The 24,484-nt window shown below is 31.8% G+C and overlaps 6 protein-coding genes across 6 annotated transcripts; 3 read left to right on the top strand and 3 right to left on the bottom strand.

Moving 5' to 3' along the window:
• The first annotated feature begins 447 nt into the window (after positions 1-447).
• LOC145614834 (glucose-1-phosphate adenylyltransferase large subunit, chloroplastic/amyloplastic-like) lies at positions 448-4,911 on the top strand. The gene is made up of 15 exons (XM_081669896.1): positions 448-713; positions 951-1,194; positions 1,283-1,405; positions 1,652-1,825; positions 1,971-2,060; positions 2,143-2,226; positions 2,313-2,368; positions 2,482-2,575; positions 3,082-3,267; positions 3,382-3,462; positions 3,586-3,672; positions 3,767-3,871; positions 3,984-4,090; positions 4,531-4,591; positions 4,696-4,911. Exons 2-15 carry the CDS (start codon positions 967-969, stop codon positions 4,795-4,797), a joined length of 1,578 nt encoding a protein of 525 aa, XP_081526022.1. The 5' UTR covers positions 448-713; positions 951-966; the 3' UTR covers positions 4,798-4,911.
• Positions 4,853-7,877, bottom strand: LOC145614835 (mannan endo-1,4-beta-mannosidase 7-like). Its single transcript, XM_081669897.1, has 5 exons — positions 7,505-7,877; positions 7,222-7,416; positions 6,768-6,890; positions 5,481-5,677; positions 4,853-5,369 (listed from the first exon to the last, which is right to left on the bottom strand). The coding sequence occupies exons 1-5, from the start codon at positions 7,817-7,819 to the stop codon at positions 4,973-4,975; spliced, it is 1,227 nt and encodes a 408-aa protein (XP_081526023.1). The 5' UTR covers positions 7,820-7,877; the 3' UTR covers positions 4,853-4,972.
• Positions 7,878-10,162: 2,285 nt separating this feature from the next.
• On the bottom strand, positions 10,163-10,986 carry LOC145614756 (abscisic stress-ripening protein 3-like). Its single transcript, XM_081669822.1, has 2 exons — positions 10,758-10,986; positions 10,163-10,500 (listed from the first exon to the last, which is right to left on the bottom strand). The coding sequence occupies exons 1-2, from the start codon at positions 10,908-10,910 to the stop codon at positions 10,333-10,335; spliced, it is 321 nt and encodes a 106-aa protein (XP_081525948.1). The 5' UTR covers positions 10,911-10,986; the 3' UTR covers positions 10,163-10,332.
• A 2,328-nt stretch (positions 10,987-13,314) lies between these two features.
• Positions 13,315-14,053, bottom strand: LOC145615202 (uncharacterized). Its single transcript, XM_081670273.1, has 2 exons — positions 13,813-14,053; positions 13,315-13,616 (listed from the first exon to the last, which is right to left on the bottom strand). The coding sequence occupies exons 1-2, from the start codon at positions 13,969-13,971 to the stop codon at positions 13,452-13,454; spliced, it is 324 nt and encodes a 107-aa protein (XP_081526399.1). The 5' UTR covers positions 13,972-14,053; the 3' UTR covers positions 13,315-13,451.
• A 2,508-nt stretch (positions 14,054-16,561) lies between these two features.
• LOC145615572 (dihydroflavonol 4-reductase-like) lies at positions 16,562-18,184 on the top strand. The gene is made up of 6 exons (XM_081670646.1): positions 16,562-16,679; positions 16,795-16,964; positions 17,098-17,289; positions 17,403-17,562; positions 17,645-17,837; positions 18,010-18,184. The coding sequence occupies exons 1-6, from the start codon at positions 16,562-16,564 to the stop codon at positions 18,182-18,184; spliced, it is 1,008 nt and encodes a 335-aa protein (XP_081526772.1).
• Positions 18,185-21,670: 3,486 nt separating this feature from the next.
• On the top strand, positions 21,671-24,149 carry LOC145614218 (nascent polypeptide-associated complex subunit beta-like). The gene is made up of 6 exons (XM_081669238.1): positions 21,671-21,819; positions 22,514-22,581; positions 23,078-23,226; positions 23,339-23,395; positions 23,524-23,562; positions 23,660-24,149. Exons 2-6 carry the CDS (start codon positions 22,514-22,516, stop codon positions 23,833-23,835), a joined length of 489 nt encoding a protein of 162 aa, XP_081525364.1. The 5' UTR covers positions 21,671-21,819; the 3' UTR covers positions 23,836-24,149.
• Positions 24,150-24,484: the final 335 nt, after the last annotated feature.

The following is a 24,484-nucleotide window of genomic DNA, read 5'->3' as shown; positions in this document are numbered from 1 at the left end:
CCAAAAACGATGCCAAACAAGCCCTGTAAGAGTTTTTTATTTTTTTTTATTTTATATATATATATATATATATTATTTATTTATTTATTTATTTATAGTTTTTAAAAGAAAAGTGAAAACACCTTTTTCTTGTTTCTTGTTTCCTGTTTTTGGTTTTTAGTTTTTAAAATTACAGAAAACTGAATACTAAAAGCGTTGCCAAACAAGCCCGGTAAGAGTTTAAAATACTATGAAGTACGTAATGTCGTAATTAAAAATTATAAAAGTTAATAAATTTATTTATTTTGGTTTCATTATATCTTCCATATAATTCGAACAAGACTAACAAGAGTAACAACCGTTTAGCATTCATTTGACAACGGAAGGTGAAATTGAAATATTTTCCCCCAAAACAAAAAAAGAATAATTTTAAAATAAAAAAAAAAAACCACATAACATCACATCACAGATTCATAACACATAAAATGTGGAATGTAAAAGCGGTACCCAAATTCAGAAAAAACTATCATTGATCACACTCTTCCAGTACCTCTCACTTCCCACTCATTTAGCTAAATTGTCCGTCTTCTCCTTCATTTTCCATTTTTATTTATAATCTCCCAAGCTTTTCTCTGTTACATTACATCTCCTCTGCCTATTTTCTCTCTCTGTTCTTGGTGATTCCTAAGCTTTGATTCTGATTCCCATTATAATTTGGGATCAATTTTTTCTGGGTATGTTTTATTTTTGATTCCATGTTACTTTTCTGATCTGAGTATTTTTTTAATTGCCAAATGATTGATTCGTGATTTGGGTATTAATTTTAATGTTTAAAAGTTGGTAGGATCTGTTTATGCCTTTTCAGGCTAATTCTTTATTATTTAATTAATATTTGTTAGATTCACTACAAAAAGAGTGTTTTTTTTTTTTTTTTTTGGTATGATTTTGATCCTTTTTTAATAATGATGCAGATTTTAGAGAGAAGTCATGGAGTCAAGTGTAGCAGCAGTCATGAACCCTAATAGTGCCCATTTATCAGAAGCTGGAATGAAACGATTTTTCGGAGAAAGAATCAGTCAAAATCTAAGGAATAGAGATCTGAAAGCTCTGTTTTCCAGGAATTTAAGAACTGATAGCAGGGGTAAAAGGGTCATTAAACCTGGTGTTGCTTTCTCTGTTCTTACCTCAGATTTTAATCAAAGTGTTAAAGAATTGGTATGTTTTCTGTGTTGATTCTTAGTTTTTAAAATGTTTGTCTTTTTGTTTGAATATATATGGTTTTGTTTAACTTTATTTGATACAGAAATTAGAACCAACTTTTATGGAGAGTCCAAAAGCAGACCCAAAAGATGTAGCTGCAATTATACTAGGTGGAGGTGCTGGGACTCGCCTCTTTCCTCTTACTGGCAGGAGAGCTAAGCCGGCGGTATGATCTTGTAGAAAGTTTGAAACTTCGCATTGTTCTTTTGTTATAATGTTTATAGGGCGTAATTGAAATGTTTAAAATTCAGTAGTATGATGTTGTAGAAAGTATCAAACTTTGCTCAATTAGACCTTTTGTTATAATATTCTAGTCAAATGTTACATAAATGCTCAAAACACTCATCAAAATAAACATGGTAATGTGTGAATATTTGAATTCGTGGACTTATGTTGGTGAAATGGTATATAGGTGCCAATTGGAGGGTGTTACAGGCTCATTGATGTTCCTATGAGCAATTGCATCAATAGTGGCATTCGAAAGATTTTCATCCTTACCCAGTTCAATTCATTCTCGCTTAATCGTCATCTTGCTCGGACGTATAATTTTGGGGATGGTGTGAATTTTGGTGATGGTTTTGTGGAGGTAATATAAATGTATGATGTAATTTTGATATTTAAGGGTGTGACAGTAGTTATTTGTGAAATTTGATGGAATTAGTTAAGATTGTTAAGTAAATTTTTCAATGAAAACTACATTCAATACTTTGTTGAAAATATAATGAATATAGGTTTTTGCTGCCACTCAAACACCCGGAGAAGAAGGAAAGAGATGGTTTCAAGGCACGGCTGATGCAGTGAGACAATTAGGATTATTTGAGGTAATTAAATACGGACGTTTTTTTTTGGAGAGTATTGTTAAAATTGATTACAACAACCAGAGTTATGTGATTGTTTATGTAGGATTCTAAGTCCAAGAATATCGAGCACATAATTATTTTATCCGGTGATCATCTTTATCGAATGGATTACATGAGTTTTGTGCAGGTATATTTTCATTTTATTTCATATATCATTGGGCACTATTTTTCTTATGCAAGTATAATATTGTAATTTGTTTGTAAATTAAACAGAAACACATCGACACCAATGCTGATATTACAGTTTCATGTTTACCCATGGATGACAGGTACAAGTGTTCACCTTTGGTGAATAATGATAGATATGATATTCTTATCATAATCATGTGTAATAAGGCATTTCAATTTTTTGGTATTAATTTGTAAGTTGGTCTATTTTCAGTCGTGCATCAGATTTCGGGTTGATGAAAATTGACCGCACTGGACGGATTATCCAATTTGCAGAAAAACCCAAAGGGCCTGACCTAAAGGCGATGGTATACCCTTTATTTACCTAATTGTTAAATTATGTTATTTGTTACTCCTATGTAGAATTAATTAATGTTACTTATTACTCCATGTTTTGGACCAACTCATTTTACTTAAAAAACATGCCTTTGTATTAGCTGTATAATCATGGACCATCAAGTACTATTTGTGGTAAAAATTAGTTGTGATGAATACAAATTGATTATGACACTTGTGAATTTTGAGTTTTTCGTAATTTCTTCATGTGATAATTAATATGTAGTAATAAAAGAAATATACAAACACAAATGAAAACACTTATTGTTACAAATGGATGCATCCTTTAGGTGTAGTTTTAAGTTATTTTAACTAGAGTTCATGCAGCATACAGCTACAAACGTATATGGTATCAAATTAAGTATAGACTATAGTGACAACTATTTTTAGAATTCCTAAAGTAAAAAATTTTAGGAAGAAATGTTTTCAGCACTTTACATTAATGATGGTAGTTTTGTTTTTTTTTTGTTTGTGGTAGCAAGTAGATACCAGTATTCTCGGCCTATCAGACCTTGAAGCCATGTCAAACCCATATATTGCATCAATGGGTGTGTATGTGTTTCGAACGGATGTTCTTATGGATCTTCTAAATAGGAAATACCCTTCAAGCAATGATTTTGGTTCCGAAATTATTCCCTCTGCAGTTGGCGAGTACAATGTTCAGGTGAATGGGATTTGGATCCTTAAAATATTTTATTTCTGTATGAACTCCAATTATATGAGTTCAAACATATGTTCATTAATTTGATACTAATTTTAGTATGCTTCCGTTGTGCAGGCTTATTTATTTAACGATTATTGGGAGGATATTGGAACAATAAAATCTTTCTTTGATGCCAATTTGGCTCTTACTGAACAGGTTGACATTTCTTTCATTTGATTAAGAATTGTTATTTCTAATTTGCAAAATAATTTTTTATGCAATCTGATTTTCTTAGAAACATTACCAAATTAATTTCTGAAGTATTTTTTCTACTTGTAGCCTCCTAAGTTTCAATTCTACGACCCAAAGACACCTTTCTATACCTCTGCTAGATTTCTGCCTCCTACCAAAGTTGAGAAGTCTAAGGTATTATTTCTTTAGACTACAGTCCACTACACTATCTTCTGATTTATTTTTTGCTTTAGTTTTGCAATACTAATCGTCTTTTTTTCTTTAATAGATTGTTGATTCCATAATCTCCCATGGTTGTTTTCTACGGGAGTGTAGTGTACAACATTCCGTTGTTGGGATTCGATCAAGATTAGAATCTGGCGTTGAGTTTAAGGTGAGTTGATAATTTTTTCTTCTATAAAACTTGAATACGGTTGCTTAAGTAGAGAGCAAGTCACTATGTTTACAATATCAATTATTCAATAAGTTCCTGTTTTTGTTTCTAGAGCACCATGATGATGGGTGCAGATTACGACCAAACTGAATCAGAAATCGCTTCTTTACTTGCTGAAGGAAAAGTTCCTATTGGTGTTGGGCAGAACACCAAAATTAGGTAACACTCGATTTTATTTTTTCTCCTGTCACCCTTTCTCTTCCAACTTGATCTTGTTGTATATGTGTTGTGCTCACCGCGTCAAATATAGTTATTAAATGGATGTGGCTATCAAGGCCTCATTTTGAATTATATCTACATCACTTTGTGTAAATGCCTCTAAATTTCAAGTCTTGTATATGCAACCACAAGTCTACAACATAATACTACTAATTGAGTGGATTCAATTGCACTCACTCTGTTGGAAATAGTTTACGCTGTCCGGTCTGTCTCAACTCTCAACCTCTTATTGTTAAGGATATACGAAGTATGTCATAATATTGTATAGAGTGAGTACATGAAGAAGAGGAAGCTTTACGGAGTTTCAGTGTCAGTACTTATTAAAGATATGTAATGGAAGGTTCTCTCTTTTGACTAATCTACTAATCGTCTGTGTTTAGAAACTGCATAATTGACAAGAATGCAAAGATTGGAAAAGATGTGGTGATTGCAAACACAGATGTAAGTCCAATTAGTACTTTCTACCGTTTCACATTTGATTTTAATGTATCGAAGATATTATATAAACTCATGTTATATATTACTCTTTCATTGATTTATGGCAGGGTGTTGAAGAAGCAGATAGACCAAACGAAGGCTTCTATATCAGGTCAGGCATCACCATCATTTTGAAGAATGCAACTATAAGGGATGGTTTGGTGATTTAGATTTAGTTTCGTTAACTTTATGGAAAGAAATAAATTTTGCAGGCTTTCCTTTCCATGTAACATAAACCACGAGTTTACCTCATGTGTATATAAACTTAGATAATCATGGTATAAGAGGCCAACATAATCCCGAAATTGTAGTAAAGGGTTTTAAAATTGTGTACATCCACTAATTCTAGTATTTGTTCTTCTCGGCATCTCTGAGCTGAGCATACCTCTTTCTTAGCCCAGAAAGTTTCTGTGACTGTTCGGAAATTATTCCTGCAATGTACGATTCTTCTTCGAACACTATTTCATACCCATCTCGGAAATTATCCATTCCCTTAGTTAAGAGATGCCAGAATAACCCACCAGCTGCAGGTCCGCCTCTGCTGGCTGATGAATAGATGGAAGAGTAGGTGATATTGTAGAGTTGGTTTCTGTCAGATGTGGTGTAGCCTGAGACTTTATATGACTTACCAAACTCCGCAAACATCACTGGCTTCTTAAGGATGTTTTGTGAGTCCAGAATATGTTGTTGCACCCACTGCTGGTGGAAGGAGAGTTGTGCTTCACCAGTTGAACCATTGAGCCTGCAGTTCAGTTTAGTAATGTTCATGGCAAGTTTCGGGTAATATACAGGACAAGTGCGACATTTTACAGGATATGTTATGAGTGACTTTTATGTAGATCGGTAAACCTACCATTGATCCGGGTAAGAATGGACAGTAGCAAAATCCACACCAGGAACCTGATTATTAGCAATGAAGTTTGTTCCTTCTTTGCCATTGTTTGGATTGTATTGCTTCTTGTCATCTCCATAGAAGCCCTCTAATCCAACTTCAAGAAGATGGTTTGGATCAATTGATTTTAGATAGGAAGCCATCTCACTGATCCAATCCTGAAAACAGGAAAAAAGGCTACTTCAGATTTCTGAGTACTGTTAAAAAAATGACAGCTAATATCAGAAATTCAGAATTATCTTCACCAACACCTATGTTTTTTGTATTTTGTTCTCTGTCTATGTATAATGTGTGTTGTATGTTTTTGTTTGGTTTATAAGGTCGGCATATAGGTTAGGCAAGAACGTAACAACTATTGGAGCATCTTTTGATTCTTGTTCATGAATGTATTTGGTTCCTAGTGTAGATGAACCAAACTGAAACTGACTTGGTCTAAACTATTACTATCTCTAAATGAGTAGGTTAATACCGGGGCACTAAGGTAAAATCTCCTTTCGTGTTAATTCCCGACCCTCCACACTAACCCTATATACCACCACAACACCTTCGAATACCATAACACCACGGTGTTTTACCACCATAATTATTATGACCATGGGAAAAAATGAGATTGATCATCGATGTCTACTAACTTTTTTTTTTCATAAAAGAAGGTGATCAAAATTTTGAAGCATTTAATTACATCTTCCCAACAGAAGAAATAGCCATCACTCCATCAGTATCAACATGAATTTAGCATAATATATGCACCCACTATAAAATGTGGCAAAAGGAATGCAATGTAGTCCCTCTTTTATGTTACAACTTGATAATGTTATGTAACACCACCTTCATTATGTCACCCTATTCTTTGTACGGTTGGAGGATCATAGATTCCGTGCTCAACTTAAAAAGCCTTAATACTATCAACAAAAATATTGGTTGGTTGCAACTATGCATGTGATTATATGACTATGACATTATACTCTTTGATTTGGCTATTTTTACCACAACATGTGCACATTCGATCTTTTTTCTAGTAATACAGAAACACGTTGATTATAAGAAACTACTCGTAATAAGTTTAGGCAAATTATTAAAGTCGATAAGTTCAGATAAATTCTAAAAAGAGATATTCGATTAGATCTTTGCATCAAACACCAAAATAAATGCTACTAGTACAATGTAAGTTAGCAATGAAAAGAAAGTCAATTTTTTTCAAGAAGTAATTAATAGTAGTCGTAGTAAGTAAGGAGAAGTTGAACAAACCTGAAGTACTTTTCCAGAAGGATCAGAAGGACATCTTGGCTCATTCATAAGCTCCCAACCCATAATTGTTGTATCATCTTTGTATGCAACTCCAGTAATGCTATTAACCCTTGTTAATACACTCTGTACATAACAGTAATTTTCAAATCATAATTTACTTATTATAATCACATAATTAATTTTATGGTCCCAACTCTATATATACAACTAAACATGCTAATTTGCTGACCATATTAACCATACTCGCATACCTTACCCAAATAAGCTAACTGACATTGACCTGGTTCTCGATTTAAAACTACTATTCTCCCAACTACTTATATAACACGAGTAATGACATTGGAAATGTGACAACTTTTTCTAAACATTCCAATATACTCTGTACTTTGGCAGGCAAGTGACATAGAACAATGTATAGACGAAGTAAAAAATAATCGAGAGTCGAGATGATTACCTTAATATGATTTTTGTAGAATCCCTTAACAACAGGATTAGTAAAGAAGTCATCCTTAGATGACAAAGACTGTCCTTTGCTCTTAGCCCACTCCACATACTGTTTTTTCCCTCCATATTCATCATAATTGTTCACCAAGCTTAACACCACCTTTATCCCATACTTCTTTGCTTCAGACAACACAAAATCTAAACCCTAAACACCCAATAAAAATCACAATTTACAAAAAAATAACATAAAAATCTCTTGTAACAAAAATTACAAAATGAAGAAAAAAAATTACTTGGAACATTTGTTCATTGTAAGAGCCAGGGGAGTATTGAAGCGGTCGATAACCGGCGTCGCTAAAAGCCCAAGTCCTAACAATAGAGAGGCCATGATTTGAAGCTTGTTGAAAAACAGCTGAAACTTTGTGTCTTTGAGAAGGATCAGAACCCTCATACATTAACCAATATGCATTGAATCCATTTGAATAAAATGGGATCCCATTTAACAAAAATTGTACCCCTTTTGTTGTTATGAATCCATCCTCTGCTTTTACTGGGTTTTCTTGGAGATTTAGCAAGAAAACTAGCAAAATTAATCTACATACCTTCATTTTTATTTTTCTTGGTGATATAATTTGTTTTAGATGGTAATCGTGGTAAATGGTAATGTTACGTGCGTTTGCGTGTGTGTATATATATAGGGTTGTAAGTTGTAACTCATGAGAAAAAGTTTGGACCATAAATTAATAAATTATCTTAAATTGGTTGAACTTTTTCCTCATTTCTATGCCACAAAAAAAAAAAAAAAAAAGGTTATCATAAAATACAAGATTATCATCTTAATAAACAAAAAAAAAATTGTCTTACAAAAAACAAATTTTTTATTAAGTGGTACAATATAAATATTTTTTTTTTATTATTTTTTTTTATATATACATATATAATTAGAAATGGACTCTAGAAGTATTGATATAATAACGAAAAATACTTTCTAAATAAGATAAGTTATATGCATCTTGAAATTTTTTAAATACACCTAGTGCATGATGCATCTTAACCTATGGTTCGATTTTGCTCTTAACATGATGATTAAAACAATCATCTAAATGAGAAAAAATAATCCTAAATACATTGTACAGTGTATACCTCGATATATATAAAAAATAAAAATCTATCCTCTGTTTGTAACTTTGTATATGTATTATAATCCGCTTAACCATAGGAATTGAAGATCCATGTTTAATGATTAGCGTGACGAGCCAATGCCACAACATAGATGAGTCAAGTTGTTGCCTTTCCGAGGTTAACGTGTGAGTATGTGACAAGGGGTAAGCTAATACACAACTCCGTAATTGTAGCGTTACTTCACTAAAATGCTTCATGTAGTCATGCTCATGCACATCATTAAATCATTAATTCATAGTGGCATCTTTTGCGATTTTTATTGCCTTTCATAAGCGTTGTTATTTTAAAGGTTAAGATATTAGATATCTCCCACTACTTGTCATCTTAATTTGGAGTTGCAAATATCCAAAGTGAGAAAATGAAGATTATAAATATAGGTTTGTGCGGCACCTAGAGAAATAATCCACCTTATAAATTTCGTTTCAAAATCAAATGACAATAGAAAATGTAATTTTTAACCTTATACAGTGTTTAACTCACTCATTTTTTCTTAATACTTCGTATAAGATACTTAGGACCTGTTCTCATTGACTGAACTCGGCTGAACTGAACTAAACTGAACTCAGCTGAACTGAACTGAACTGAACTGAACTGAAATGAATATTTTATAAGAGAAGGAAATTAGGAGCTGAACTGAACTGAACTGAACTGAATTGAATTTCAACGTAAGAGAACAGACCCTTACATGTGTTATTTGAAAAGTATACATTTCAACGGAAATAAACGCAATATGAAGTACGATTATGATGTTGATAAATTATTAAGGGTTTGTTTTTTATTTTTTTTAGCTTTTGAATTTTAAAAACTGAAAAAAGAAATGTGGAAAAAAATTAGAAACCATGCACGGTCTCTTTGAATTCGTGAGATTTTTTTTTAAAACCAATTCGTGAGATTTAGTTGATTAAAGATTTCCATTAGCAAACATAAAATGAAAATTGTAATAAAAAAAAAGGAAAAATTATAGATATCGTATGACTATTATTTAATGATATTATTACTTTCCGTTCAAAAGGGGGGAAAAAAACGAAAAAACAGAGGGTGTATTATTTTGATGGTCTAGGTCGAGGAAGTATTATTTTGGTGGTCTGGGCCTAATCATGAAAAGTTTCTAAACTCACTAAGATTGCAAATTTTAAGGTGCACCATGTGGATCAATGTCCATATTAACTTTCAAAAGGCCGGAGAGCCAAGGGATAGCCAATAGCCATAGATCTACAAGGCTTACAAAAAATGTTCCAACTAAAAGTTCTACAATTGTACTCGTACTAAACTACTAGTCCAACGATTATTAATTGATAAAATGTCCTTTTCATAGGTGGAGCAATTTTATTTATTATTTTATTTTAAAATAAAGTTCATATTACCAAAATCCCATTTGGATGTTTTGAGTTGGACATAAATATGGACCACAATTAGCTGTTGGATGAGATAATATCTAATTGGATATAGTCATCTAGACATCCATAGGATTTGGTGTTGAAAAATTGGAAAACCCTAATTATAGCATAGATTTTTTTGTATTCATTAGTAATAATCAAGAAATATATGATTGTATTCACCCACCATTTTTAATCCATGATGCGATCATAGGTATACATATTTTGAATTAATGTTTATCTAGAATATTTCATGTTATTGTAGTCTAGATCAAGTTTTCGGGTTTGAATTAGATCAATCAAGGATCTTAGGTATGTGTAACCCTTTTTTTTAGGAAGCATAAGCCATATTTTTCAATTTTCAAATGCACAAAAAGTCTAATTTCTATAATATAATGCGAATATAAAGATCTTGAATGTTCAATAGGCAAGGAAAATGATTACAATATCGATCAAATCACGACATAAATTACACAGATGTGAGATAACAATTTAAGAAAGTCCTCAACTCTTTCTTTACAACAAATTATTTATAAGAACTAGATTATTACACAAAGCATTAATTAATAGCCGCTGTGACCCTCTTTGATCTTTTCCTTGGCTTCCTTCTTCTTGTGATGCTCATGGAACGCAAATCCACCAGCTCCCACTGCGACCGTGGCTGCGATCTCCTCGGCTGTCTTGTGGTGGTGAGCGTTCTCCGGGTCCTTCTTTGCCTTATGCTTCTCATGCTGTACATACATAAGATGATTAACATGTTATGTCACTTATATATATGATCAATTTTGCTAGTATACTCGTTAAAGTTGTCACCCTAACATATGTATAGCATGTACGTAGTAATTTTTTTTAGATATATGAAATAAAAGCTTAGCTTAAGCCCAAAAATTATGACCAATGTACGACATACATACACGTGATTGAAACTAACTAAAGATTAATTGTAAAAAAAAAACCCGAAAAAAGGGAACAATATAAGTCAATGTACCAAGGCATAAGCACCAGCAGCGAGGGCGGTAGCCTTGCTAATATGGCCAAGGTTTTTGTGATGCTTCAACTCCTGTTCGGGATCCTTAGGCTCCTCGTCCTCCTTGTGACGGTGGAAGAGGTGGTGGTGCTTCTTCTCCTCGCCATCGGCCATTGTTTTCTAATCAACTCACAATTAAAATCAAACAAACTTTTTTTGAGAGTGTACTATTATTGAATGAAATTATGTATCAACTGATGATTATTTTTCCTAGGAAACTTAAGGATATATATAGGCCACTTGAGCTAGATATTTTTGTAACAATCATCTAGAAAAAATCTTACGTTAATTAATGTTTGGTCATCAATCAGACACCCACAGTACAACCAAAATTGACAATTGGCAAACCAAATAATTTAATTAATGTGAACATACTAGTATGTAACTCCCTGTATTACAATTGGCGCGTTATTTGATCAATTAATCTTAACCAATAAGCATTGACTTTTTAATTGGTTTATTAGTGGATAATTCATAAATTCCTTAACGTTGATGTGTTCCTTATACCTTAAGAATGACTAATTTATTATCTCATGCTTTTTTTATTATCAAAAATGGTTAATTACAGAATATAATACTCTTTCCATTATTCACATGCTTAGCCATCACCTTGATTGATTAGTTGTTGAAATTTGAAATTTTTTTGGTCATCAATGACAAATCACGGTCATTTATTATAAGTACTCCGTATTTACTTTCTTTATTTTTAATACTCCCTCCATTTCTAAAAGTTCGACACACTTTGCATTTGTGGGGTCTCTAATGAACATCTTTGATCATGAATATTTTCGGCTATGTATAAGAAAAAATTATAAAAAAAATTGATATTTGAAAACTTTATAATAAGGGGAATTTAAAAAGATCACTCATGCTAATTTATTTGTATTATATAAATCATAACACGTGGTCAGAGTTATTTTATTTTGACCACATGAATAGTAAATGAGTCGAATTTTCAGAAACGGAGGTAGTACTGCGTATGTGTTAGATGACTATTTTAACCCAAAACTTAAGCTTATGGTTGATGCCATGTATTTTTTTTTTTAGTGAATTGAAGCCATGGATTTATATACTCTGTCAATATAATTACAATATACCTCTTGATGATACACATTTTTTGAATAGAAGATTTGATAAGGTAATTGGACAATTTGTAAAAATAAACAACTTAAATCCCTAGCTACCTTTTGAAAAGTTTGAGTAAGCCCTAAAATATTTATATACTTATTTGTCCTTATTAAAGAATCCCATTTGGGAGGAATGCTGCCCATTGAGGTACCCATGCAAACTCTCACGGGAGATTAGTCCACTCGCCAAAGGCGGTGGGAACTTCTCGTAGTAGTACCAAAAAAATATGTTAATGATAGCTTTTTTGAACTCTTAAAAATGAAGTAAGAGAGTGCGGACATTTACACCATTAAAAATAGTTGTTTAATATTTTAACTCATTAATGTTGACAGTATTTAAATCTGTGACATAAGGCTAAATCCAAAGAACTTCCTAGACATGATCTGCTACGGCGTGTGTATTGCGTGTGTTAGTCACCCTAATATTAGTAAGACTGTAAGAGGGATGACCGTGTTGGATTACTAAGGTATAAAGTTATTTAGTTTGTCCTTTTGAAGTTATTGAATTCCTATCAAAACATTAAGTCATACTATGTCCTTCTCAGAGCCACTGCACATAAATTGATTTTGAATATTTGTTCTTTCGTTTTTGAGCTTCTTTTCACAATCAATAAATGTCTTTTTATGGAAATCCAATTCTTTTTTTCAAAAGTATTTTTTAAAAAGTAAGACCATAAGTTACAACAGTTGGATCCAGCTGAAAATCTAATTGGATATATTTGGTTAATTAAAAAAAAAAAAAAAAAGATTGACTCTTTCTTTCAAAAAAAAAAAAAAAAAGATAAAAAAAATTGACTATTCCTAATTAAAGAATTATTCTTTTGGTGCAACCTAATTAAAGAATTATGATAGAACTTTTCTTTTACTTGTTGGATATAAAACTTGTATCAAAATAAAAACCGGACTACATCCACCGACCATTAAAATATCACAAATAGTTCATGACTGATCATACATTCATACAAGATTAATATTAAGACTTGACCCGAACACTACAATAGTGTAGACTAGATCAGATTTTTTGAGTATTGGTTTGGACTGGCTTAGAATCATCATGATCAATTGAGCATGTTTTAAACAAATTCGTGTTAAAATTAAATTGCAAGTCTTGTATCCAGCTAGTTATGTAGTACCACTTTAATTTGCTTAGAAGAGTAATTTTTAGCCATTTATTTACGCAACTTCATCTAAACCGTATTTTGTCCAAAAGTGTAACCTCAATTTATGATATGACTAACCATAAATAAGAATTTATTTAAAAGTGTCCCTACTTATACTTATAAAAACTTATTGGATTGGTAGTCATGTAAAACTTAAATATTTCATAGGCATATAAGACAATCATTTTTTAATTTTTTTGGTACCGTATTAATATTTCTTTGGTGCAAAATTACAATTACAATGATAAAATCAATTCACAACACAAAATAAGTAAAATGTGAGAATATAAAGTCTTCTCCCATGTTATCACAGCAAATTACAGAGTATTTATTAGAACAAAAATCAAACACACGGTTTAAATTTTAGTTTAATGACCACTCTCCTCTTTGAGCTTTTCCTTGGCTTCCTTCTTCTTGTGATGTTCATGGAATGCAAATCCACCAGCTCCCACTGCAACCGTGGCTGCGATCGCCTCTACTTTCTTGTGCCGGTCAGCATTCTCTGGATCCTTCTTTGCCTTATGCTTCTCATGCTGTACATACATTAACACCATGTCACATATACTCAATTTTTCAGCCTAGTAACGTAAGTTTATATCAAAGTTGTTACGATAGCATATGCATATATAGTATTGGTCATGGAAGCCTTTTTAACATTATTCATGGTATCGAACCAAAATGTGCAATACGTACATACGAATAAAAATATGTAAAGAAAAATGTACGTACCAAGGCATAAGCACCAGCAGCAACAGCGGTAGCCTTGCTAACGTGTCCAAGGACCTTGTGATGCTTATACTCCTGTTCCGGGTCCTTTGGCTCCTCGTCTGCCTCCTCCTTGTGGCGGTGGAAGAAGTGGTGGTGCTTTTTCTCCTCGCTATCAGACATAACTTCAAATTATATCAACTTACAAATTTGATACTTTTTAATGATCAAGAAGATATATAATACTTGTAATATTATTATGTCAGCTGATGAAGTTTCTTTTTAAAACCTAGGGTTATATATAGTCCGATAGAGTTACGTATTTTTGCTATCATTTTTTTTTTTATAATTGAAAATTTTTAAAAAATTAGTCTAGTGGATTAAGGAGAGGAAAATGTCAAGTCGTCGATTATACACCGGCCAACACCTAAATTGACAATTCTCATAAACATAATTTATTCAATGTGAACATGTTCATCATCGTGTATAGTAGTACTCCCTTAATAACTTAGTATAAGCTATTATTATACACTTTAAATAATTAAAATATGACTTTTAATGTCATTGTGTTACCTGGCTAATCTCAATTAAGCATATACTGTTTTCTAAGTGGATAACACCTCCATGTTGGATGGTTCCTTGTACTTTAAGATCGTGACTAAATAATAGTCTCATGTCTTAATTAATCTTAATTTATTACTAATTTAATTATTGTAATTAGAATAATACTTCTTTTGAAATGTTTAGCCATCAGCTTAATTGGTTCTTGAAAAAAGGTGCTCTATCATCAATTAAACCACGGGCATCTGTTAATAATGTGAAAGTTGAGAAGATATCAAATAATTAAGCATTTGATATAGTCACGTATACTCCCTTTGTCCGTATAGTTCTTGTTTTTCTTTAACGTGACCCAAATTGTTCCAAATTTATTACGTATATGGATATTTGTACTTCATTGGATGATTGTTAAGGGTTTTGCCACAGTTTGTCAAGATTTGATCTCAGATATTTATTGTGAATAACAATCAAATTAATTGATTAAAATTCTAGAGGACTACTTAATAATGATATGTCATTAACTCATTTGTAACTCTCCTTTTTTTAAAAAAAAAATTTAATCTTCCTCCCTAACATATAAACACATTTCAAAGGGACAAATTAAAAAGATAAACTTGGTTTAAAAATTAAAGTCGTCATTACCGAGTTATACTAATCAATATACAGCATGTTTCATTGTTTCATGTAACATGTTAGAGAGCATTTTGTTGAATTTGTTGAAATTTCATATAGTAGATTACGAGTAGTAGTTTGCTGTTCAAAGCAAGACACTTTCATCTTTCTGACTTTCTCACCCAAAATAGGGGGATCTCTTGTGAATTAGTCTAGATTGATGAGTCACATAGCAAGCAAAACTGGTATAATCACACATCATAAATATGAAATCAGATTATTGTTTAACTAAACTACAAAATGCCGATAAACTAACTGATATCTACTTGATCATATTATCATTTCAATTGCTTATTTATTTCTTGGCAGATAACTTTATGTAGTGTGATTTTTATCACGTATTCAAGTAATTTAATTAAGTGTTTATTAATAAAATGTACATTAAAAGGGGAAAATGACGACTCTACAAGTCTACATCTCACATATTGGTGATTTGGTGTAAGGTTGTGTGCATGTCATGCATCCATGAAAGTGAGTGAATTGTTGTGATTCGTGTGATGAGACTCACATTAGCGAGAAGTAGTAATCCTTGACTTGTACTTGTGTTGTGAAATGATGAAATTTTTTATACATATACCTAAATGAACCAATATTCTACTCATTTTATATTTTTCTGCTCATTTTAAAAATGTCTTTTAAAAAGTTCTAACGAGTAAAAAAAGAACAATCTTTCGACGCACCTACCTCTAGTGCACCTAGATGTAATCATGTATATTAAAGGTTTTTGTAGAATGAGGAGAAACAAGATGAAGAGTGCAATTCAAAGGAGGAAATCGTGGCCAACAATGCAATCGGCTTGCTACAATGCTGGCCCATAACAGCCTAAATGGGCTTTTCTCATTACCTTTTGTACAATTTTTAACAACCTTATGGAGTTATGGACTTATAAGTTACTTAAAAGTGGGATCTACCTACAAGAGATTTTGGCCTACTGATAAATATTACGACAAGATTGAGAGGTTGTGTACGAAAAGTAGAGGGTTTGACAGGGATCAATTATTGATGAGGTTTTGGCATAAGGTTAAGACTGATAACTTATGTGTGATAAGTTACATGTTCAAATATGTCTACCCCTGTTTATAATTTGTGTTGTCCTTATGACTTATTTAAAGTATGTAACTGCAAAAGTGATATACGGAGTACCTTGTACAATCGTCTTACTAACTAAAGTAATGTATCAACGGGCTCTAAAATAATTTAAGATAGTGCTTTATTTAGCGTATGTCTCTACCGTTGGTTTAATATTGACCTAATTATCCATCTAGCTACTTGATCACGAGATTCCCCAACCTACCTTGCTTCTTATCTTCCATTCTTCACCTACCATTATTAAATCCTAAAATTATTTTTAACCTTAATCACTATCTTACAAAAAACTATGCAATAAAAATGATCATAATATAACATGGCATATGATTCGTACAATGAGCACTCACTTAGTACATTATATATAAACCAAAGCAACAATTAAAATATGTGACTGCCTAAACTTCCAAAGCCAAAATATAACATCTAACAATAAAGTTGTACTATAAAATTCAAAATGGTTGTCCAAGGAGAAATTGTTTGTGTTACTGGTGCAGCTGGGTTCATTGGCTCATGGCTCATCAAAAGGCTGCTCGAGCATGGCTACATTGTTCGAGCCACCGTTAGAGACCCTGGTCTATATTTACTACGCTACTTAGTTATTATACATTAGTTTTGCAACTCTCAATATTTTTGTAGATTGTAAATTTATACACTAACATTATAATGGTTGTCTTGAATATTATGCAGGTAACATGAAAAAAGTACAGCATTTGTTGGACTTGCCAAATGCAAAGACTCACTTGACACTATGGAAAGCAGACCTTAATGAAGAAGGAAGCTTCGACGAAGCCATTAATGGTTGTACCGGTGTTTTTCATGTTGCCACCCCCATGGACTTTGATTCCAATGATCCTGAGGTTAATCAGCATCCTAATTTAATCAAACCACAACTTTTAACTCGAAACTTCGAGTTAGACACTTATAAAATTGTGTTTGTTACATGCTATATATGTTTAGTTTCTAATAGTTTTGGTGTTATTTTGGTTACAGAATGAGGTGATCAAGCCTACCATAAACGGCATGTTAGACATAATGAAATCATGCATTAAGGCGAAAATTCGGAGATTGGTGTTCACATCATCTGCAGGAACTGTCAATGTAGAAGAAATCCAAAAACCTGTTTATGATGAAACTTGTTGGAGTGATATGGAATTTTGCCGCTCTAAGAAGATGACTGGATGGGTAATTAACAGAGTATTTATTTTCAATAATACAGAGTAATTAATTCCAAAATTTTCAATATTTTAATTAATTTATTTATTTCCTTAATATATGGTTTTATTGTATGATTTCAGATGTATTTTGTATCAAAAACACTAGCAGAAAAAGCTGCATGGAAATTTGCTGCTGAAAATAATCTTGATTTTATCAGTATTATTCCACCTTTGGTAGTTGGACCTTTTATAACTCCAACAATGCCACCTAGTCTTATTACTGCATTATCTCCAATTACAAGTAAGTAATTTGCTAAATTATTTTATAATTAATCATGTATTTTTTGTGTCATTAATTGATTGTGGTTTGATATAATTTGTAGGAAATGAAGCTCATTATTCAATCATTAAACAAGGCCAATTTGTGCATTTGGATGACCTTTGTATGGCTCATATATACTTGTATGAACATCCTAAGGCCGAGGGGCGTTACATTGCTTCCGCTTGTGATGCTACCATCTATGATATTGGGAAAATGTTGAAGGAGGAGTACCCTGAATACAACATACCCACCAAGTATGTAGCAATTACTCCGTATGATCGATATAATGTCATAATTGTATAGTCATTATATTATAAATCGATACAATATTAATCAAAACGTGCAACAAATATTAATCACATTAGTTCATAAAATATGTTGAATGATTTTTCAATTTTTTAACTTATTCTTTGAACTATTGGACAGATTTAAGGATTTTGATGAAGATATGGAATGTGTGCATTTTTCTTCTGAAAAGCTAATGGGATTAAATTTCAAGTTCAAGTACGAATTGAAGGACATGTACAAAGGAGCTGTAGAGACTTGCAGAACAAAGGGACTTCTCCCTCCTTCCTTTCAAAATGAAAATTATGAGAATTAAATTAAATTAATTATGAGATCTAGCTAAAGGATCTTGCATTAATACCATTATTAAGCATGGGTTTGCAAATTTCGCAAATCAAATTAGAATGTTTATTCGATTATCAATGGAGTTTAGAAAGATATACTCGTATGATGATAATTGATGTGTTGCTATCAATTATTATATTCATCCAACAAGTTAACGATTAAATAAAGAAAAGTTATTATTGATAAAGTGTTTGTTTGTATAATTCTATATGTTGCACTCAAACTAAATTGTATGCATTTGATTTAGCTATTATAAAGTTTTAGTTCCTGTACTCTTACTTTGCCGAGTAGGAAAATTGACTTTTTTTTTATATATATTTTTTTTATTTTATTTAAGTTATAACTATTGTTTACCTAAAATTTAGTTTTTTTTAGTGGAATATTCATTTTGGTTAGTAATTAGTTATATAATAATAACTCAATTGGCTATTAACCCAAGCGAAATATATTCCTTGATGATTATATGACTACTGTATTTACTTATGCTACGAGTATTATATTCATATTCACGCTACCAAGAAAATCAATGATTTGGTAATTTTGACAAAAAAACCGACAATTTAAAAGATTATTACAAATTCTAGCGACAGTTTATTTGGAAGCGACGGTGTATAAGATTTATTTAGAGTTTTTAACAACAAAATTATAAATATGTGTCAAACGGGTAATCCATCAGTAATATACCGTTATGTTTGAATAGTTGGTGCATGTATTTTATTTGAAAAAAAAATCACTTTTTCGCATAGTGTATCAAGATTATTTTTTTTTTCTATCAATGAATTAAATCGATCGAGATAATGTTTGGTTTGAGAAAACATATTTAAGTATTATGTTATTTTTTTTTTAAGGAAACGTTATTTATTGTTTTGTTAGAACAGTAATCTTGAGTTTTGAAGATAGTCAATTTCTTCTTTTGACCTCAAATTATTTTTTTTTTCAAATTAAACACGCATATTAAACGTAAATAATACATATTGTATAGTTTTCTGAGTATATAATACAAAAGATTAATGGTACTCACACTATGAATGAAAGAAAGAGTTGTAATTTTTGAATACTGCAAGGAATCCTAATTGATGATAGGACTTGTAATACAGTATTATTTATAAAGAATAATTTCTTGAGATTGTTCCACTTGTCACGTTCTTACCTTATAAAATAGGCACAAACAAATATGTCAGTAATCACATTTCAAATGTATTTTCTTACTCGTATGTACATATTGATGTATAATACCATGAATTAGATTTTTGTCAATGTGTATATTCTAGACATCAACTCTTTTTCTTTCTTCTTCTTCTTCTTCTTTTTTTTTTCTTTTTGTTTTTTTTTTTTGTTTTTTTTGTTTAAAAACGGGAAGCATTAATATCATTAAATAATCACAAAAAAAAACAAAAATAAATAATAGCCATACGACATCTATAATAATAAAGACCTGTAAACCACAGATTTAGAGAAAATATCATAACTTTTACAATCAAAATCATAATTAATATGCATATTTGTCATAGCTCATACTCCACCGCTTCAAGCTTGACGCGAGCAATGATTTTCGATGTCTTTGCATCTTTCCAAGTGAGACCTTCGCAATCTGCGCTAATGTTTTGATCAACCAGTTGATGACAAATCCCATACCCATAGGAATCCAAATTTCCTTCCCGATTATTATAAGAACCCTAAAAATAAAATTCCCATTTATGGATGAGAATCAAAATCCCAGAAAATTGGTAAAAACCCAGAAAATTGGGACAGACTGTCACAAATGGAGAGAACAAAACAAACCAAAACGTAAAACGAAACAAAAACTAAATTGAATCAATGAAGAAGGGTTTCCAAAGAAATTAGACTATTTCTGGCGTAAACGGCCAAGAAAATTAAAACCCTAGAAAAGAGACGAGAGACCAAATGAAAATAAGGGTTCATTAATTTCATTAGTTATACATAATTATATTATTAAATAGTTTCGCACGCATAAAAAGTGATTAATACTTGTTACTCATGTTTTCTCACTCGCAACCTAATATTTTTATTTATAAAAATCTTTTACTACCTCCGGTCCAAGTTAGTTGCAACTTTAGAATATTTTATATCTCACAAATAATACCCCAAAGTTGCAACTAACTTGGACCGGAGGTAGTATAAAAAAGTTATACTACGTATTAAACAACGATATAAAGAAAGCACGAAAACTTGTTTGATACATACATAATAAATTGTACATTTACTATTGTTGTGGTTCTTTTTATTTTTTATTTTTTAAAATCTATTTGTTAGCTTTTGATGTAAATTTTATAGGCTGTGTTTAGGACATTTGACAACGATACATGTAATTATTAAATTGATAATTAAATTGAAATCAAAAGGGTAATAATGAAATTGATAAGGTGTTGAAATTAAAAGGTGTTAAAAAATTTATTCTAAAAATATAAGTTACTATATATCTAAAATTACTTTAATTATATAATTAAGATTATTTACATACATAATACAAATATCTTAACACATTATTTTGAAAAGGCACTTAAATTAACATCTCAATTTAAGGTTGTGTGTGTGTGTTTTTTTTAACGCCTTAAATTGTACAGCGCGTTTTGCCGTTTTCTATGTGGCCGGTTGACACTCATCAAACCCCTGACCGAGTACTTTGATTGATCGAGTAACCCTTGACCGACCGAGTACTTTGATTGATCGAGTAATCCTTGACCGACCGAGTAATCTCTAACCAAGTAACCTAACCCAGGTTGCGACCTGCCACATACAAAACTATGTGAAAATGTTTTCCAAATAAAATATACAGAGTAGCTAGCCATGATAATAGTGATATACAATTAATGAATCTATCTATACTTATATATTAAAAAGCGTTCCTAAAACAGAATATGTTCCACGTGTCGCCTTTTTTAAGTTTGACATGTCAGCAATATGTGCCACATGTCACTATAAACATGACATGTCACCTTCACAACATGGATTAGGTTTGCATCTAAAAAATGCTTATAACAAGAATTGAACTCAAGACCAACAAGTCTTACCATCTTAGCCATTTATTAATTGTATTTTTTTATCTAACAAAATTATAGTTAACTTAGATACGTTAATTGATGTTTTATAATACTATTTGTTTCCAATATGTAATGATTGAGTTTGGCAACTAAAAAATGTCTATAGCAAGATTTAAACTCGAAACCAACAAGTACAAACTAGCAACCCGAGCATCGCCCGGGTCACACACTATTAAGTTTTATACAACATTTAAACTTTTTTTTTTTTTTTTCCTAAAAAAACATTATTTATATAAAAAAGTATATGGGCTATGAATAAGTTATCAATTACATTTGGGCCAGAAACAAAAATGGGGTTTGGGCTGACCAAAAGAGAAAGAGAAGAGTAAAATGGGAGTCAATATGAACCGTAGGATGAGAAAGAGAGATATAAAATGAAGAAGATTATGAGATAAGTAGAAATAGCCTCACACACTCACTCTTCTCTTTAAACCCCTTTTTTTCTTTCATTTTCTCTCTCCTCGACCCTAGTCCTTTGTTCAGCGGCAACCGCCGTCCACCTCTTTCTCTCTCCTCTCATCTCCATTTCTTCATCTTCTTTAAGGTATTGTTCTTCATTCATTAATTTTCATTTTTCTCATTTTTGTACCATTTCATCGATTTGTTTTTTTTGTTGGATTAGGGTTTTAATGAATCTGTTTCAAGCTTAGGGTTTTATAAAATCTCATTAGTAATTTGTTGATTTTTAGGGTTTTAGAGTGGTTTTTCTGTGTTGTTAATTGATTTTCATTAACATGGATGATGTTTTTGTTTATTGGACGGTATTGATTGTGGTTTTTTTAGATTAGGGTTTTTCGTTGTGTTATTATAATCTGCAATTATTGTCTTTTTTGTTTTATTGAATCTTCATTTACTTGTAATATTTTATTGGATTTAAAGAATTGATGTGTAAAATATAAAAATGCTTAAACTTTTGATTATATGATGTTTTAAGGCAGTTTTAGCTGCATTTCTGGGTTAATTTAATGTTTAAAGCACAAATTGTGTACATTATTTTGAAATGTTGGTTAGATTTGTTTGTAAATTGAGATTTTTACGTGATTTTGTTGAGGGATTGCTGTATGTTGTTTTAATATCATTTTTGGGTAACAGTGTTATCTGTATTGGTTTGCTAAGTAGCTTGGATTGCGAAATATTGGCTGCTTAAAGAAAATTAGGGTTTTAACTAGATGGTATGTTAATTGTGAGCTTTAAGTGTCAGTTGATTACTGGAACTTATTTGTTGCTTCTTTCTTTAGATGAATGTCGAGAAGCTCAAGAAGATGGCCGGTGCGGTCCGCACTGGTGGAAAGGGTAGCGTGAGAAGGTATGAGTTTTGCTTTGGCTTGCTGCTGAATTTTAGCTAGAATTGTGTTTAAATGTGTCAGTAGTTATAGAAATGCCTGTTATTAATGATGTGTTGTAGAAATTCCATTTGAGACTAATAACTCTGCATACATCACTTGGATGAGAAACCTGGTTGGGTGATTAACTGTGTCTGTATAATTGTATATGTCATTATTATTCATTTGTTCTGTTGGTGTAGTGTTGAACTCGTCTGTCATTTATCCCAGCTCTTTGCTGCCTTCATTACTGAAGTTTTCTTGTAGGTTTTGGAGAGTTATAAAATGTCGTTTCTATTCATGATTAGGATCTTAACATACTTGTGTGGGATGGCGTAGTTTTGCGAATTCCCAATGAACTGTTTAATGTGAAATTACTTGTTTGTTAGCCTTTTGGGCCTTTTATCTGCTAATTATCTTTCATGTATGGATATATCACATTCAAATTTTTTCTAAGATTATATGTGTTGGTGATTGCAGAAAGAAGAAGGCCGTCCACAAAACTACCACCACAGATGACAAAAGGTTGCAGAGTACCTTGAAAAGAATAGGTGTGAACGTTATCCCTCAAATCGAGGAAGTGAATATCTTCAAGGATGATCAAGTTATACAGTTTGTTAACCCTAAAGGTTAGTCGATCTGTTTGATGAAGCATATGAATTAAGGATTTGTTGATATGGTCAACTTATTGGTCTATTGTTTGTTCCTTTTGCTGATATGATTATTCTTCTTCTTTCACAGTTCAAGCATCGATTGCTGCTAATACCTGGGTTGTAAGTGGTACACCACAAACCAAGAGTACGAACTTTTCTTTCCTCTATTTTTAATGTCATATTTCGCTGGTTGAATTTCATTTTTTCACTGTTAAGTAAATACAATACAAGTTACCTGGCTTTCTAACTGATTGAGTTGCTTTTGTCTATCAGAATTGCAAGATATCCTTCCCGGAATCATCAATCAATTGGGTAAGTGTTTAATAGTCCTATCCTTTTCCTGAAGATTGTTCTCATCTACTAATCTATTTATAGTTTATTTTCTAATACCCATGCTCTGATATCTCAGGACCTGATAACTTGGACAATTTGAGGAAGTTGGCCGAGCAGTTCCAGAACAGGGCACCTAATGCTAATGCCGATGGAACTGGAGCTAATGTTGCTGAGGATGACGATGATGATGTTCCCGAGCTTGTTGCTGGTGAGACCTTCGAAGCAACTGCAGAGGAAGAGCAGAAGTCTTGATCTGTTAGATGATTTTGTGTCTCGTTTTATTTTTAAAAAATATTTCTGCTTCCTCTTGCCCCCCCTTTTTGTTTAATTTAGCAATTTTGCTGAATCTTCTTCAAACAATTAGTTAAGCAATGTGTATTGTGACTGGAGGCAAGTTAGTTTTACCAAGCCAGATTGAGTTTCATCCGCAGCTCTATAGCAATGATTTTGAATTTGTCCTTTTTCGTTACAAATCTGAAGTGATTCTTATCTTTGCCTGGCTAAAGAGAACTTTGTTGGCTCCTAACTTTTATATGAAAAATATGATTATGCTGTTTTTCTTATCAGATTTGGACTTCTGTTTTCTTAAATTTTGATAACGTTTCTATCCGTTAAATTTCAAATTTTATCAAAGCAGTTTTACTTCATCTCTGTATCAACTAGCCAACCAGAAAAGGTTTAGCCACTGTCTTGGCTATCTTAACTTGGTCAATCAGAGCTTGAGCTAAATTTGGTCAATCAGAACTTGAGCGAAGTGGCGAAGCCATACAGTATGTATTTAGTTGTAAATGCTGATTGTATTGCTTGCCTAGCCACCCAGTCCAAAAGTTTCATTTACACTGAGCAGCTGTCTGTGATCCTATTCAATGAGGGTTAATATCAGTTCATTTTTTGACACATA

Source organism: Chenopodium album, chromosome 25, assembly GCF_948465745.1.
Source record: "Chenopodium album chromosome 25, dcCheAlbu1.1, whole genome shotgun sequence".
NCBI lineage: Eukaryota > Viridiplantae > Streptophyta > Magnoliopsida > Caryophyllales > Amaranthaceae > Chenopodium > Chenopodium album.
This window is presented reverse-complemented; position numbering and strand designations above follow the sequence as displayed.

What these genes read in the sequence shown, in the direction of transcription:
- LOC145615202 (XM_081670273.1), bottom strand. Translation starts at nt 13,971, where the DNA reads ATGTCTGATAGCGAGGAGAAAAAGCACCACCACTTCTTCCACCGCCAC. An exon ending in CTGCTGGTGCTTATGCCTTG is followed by an intron (nt 13,617 to 13,812) that starts GTACGTACATTT and finishes ATGTATGTACAG; the next exon opens with CATGAGAAGCATAAGGCAAA.
- LOC145614756 (XM_081669822.1), bottom strand. Translation starts at nt 10,910, where the DNA reads ATGGCCGATGGCGAGGAGAAGAAGCACCACCACCTCTTCCACCGTCAC. An exon ending in CTGCTGGTGCTTATGCCTTG is followed by an intron (nt 10,501 to 10,757) that starts GTACATTGACTT and finishes ATGTATGTACAG; the next exon opens with CATGAGAAGCATAAGGCAAA.
- LOC145614835 (XM_081669897.1), bottom strand. Translation starts at nt 7,819, where the DNA reads ATGAAGGTATGTAGATTAATTTTGCTAGTTTTCTTGCTAAATCTCCAA. An exon ending in TCTACAAAAATCATATTAAG is followed by an intron (nt 6,891 to 7,221) that starts GTAATCATCTCG and finishes TGTTATGTACAG; the next exon opens with AGTGTATTAACAAGGGTTAA. An exon ending in CTTCTGGAAAAGTACTTCAG is followed by an intron (nt 5,678 to 6,767) that starts GTTTGTTCAACT and finishes TCCTGTTTTCAG; the next exon opens with GATTGGATCAGTGAGATGGC.
- LOC145615572 (XM_081670646.1), top strand. Translation starts at nt 16,562, where the DNA reads ATGGTTGTCCAAGGAGAAATTGTTTGTGTTACTGGTGCAGCTGGGTTC. An exon ending in TTGATTCCAATGATCCTGAG is followed by an intron (nt 16,965 to 17,097) that starts GTTAATCAGCAT and finishes TTTTGGTTACAG; the next exon opens with AATGAGGTGATCAAGCCTAC. An exon ending in TGCATTATCTCCAATTACAA is followed by an intron (nt 17,563 to 17,644) that starts GTAAGTAATTTG and finishes TATAATTTGTAG; the next exon opens with GAAATGAAGCTCATTATTCA.
- LOC145614834 (XM_081669896.1), top strand. Translation starts at nt 967, where the DNA reads ATGGAGTCAAGTGTAGCAGCAGTCATGAACCCTAATAGTGCCCATTTA. An exon ending in TTGGTGATGGTTTTGTGGAG is followed by an intron (nt 1,826 to 1,970) that starts GTAATATAAATG and finishes TAATGAATATAG; the next exon opens with GTTTTTGCTGCCACTCAAAC. An exon ending in ATTTGGCTCTTACTGAACAG is followed by an intron (nt 3,463 to 3,585) that starts GTTGACATTTCT and finishes TTCTACTTGTAG; the next exon opens with CCTCCTAAGTTTCAATTCTA.
- LOC145614218 (XM_081669238.1), top strand. Translation starts at nt 22,514, where the DNA reads ATGAATGTCGAGAAGCTCAAGAAGATGGCCGGTGCGGTCCGCACTGGT. An exon ending in GGAAAGGGTAGCGTGAGAAG is followed by an intron (nt 22,582 to 23,077) that starts GTATGAGTTTTG and finishes TGGTGATTGCAG; the next exon opens with AAAGAAGAAGGCCGTCCACA. An exon ending in TGGTACACCACAAACCAAGA is followed by an intron (nt 23,396 to 23,523) that starts GTACGAACTTTT and finishes TTTGTCTATCAG; the next exon opens with AATTGCAAGATATCCTTCCC.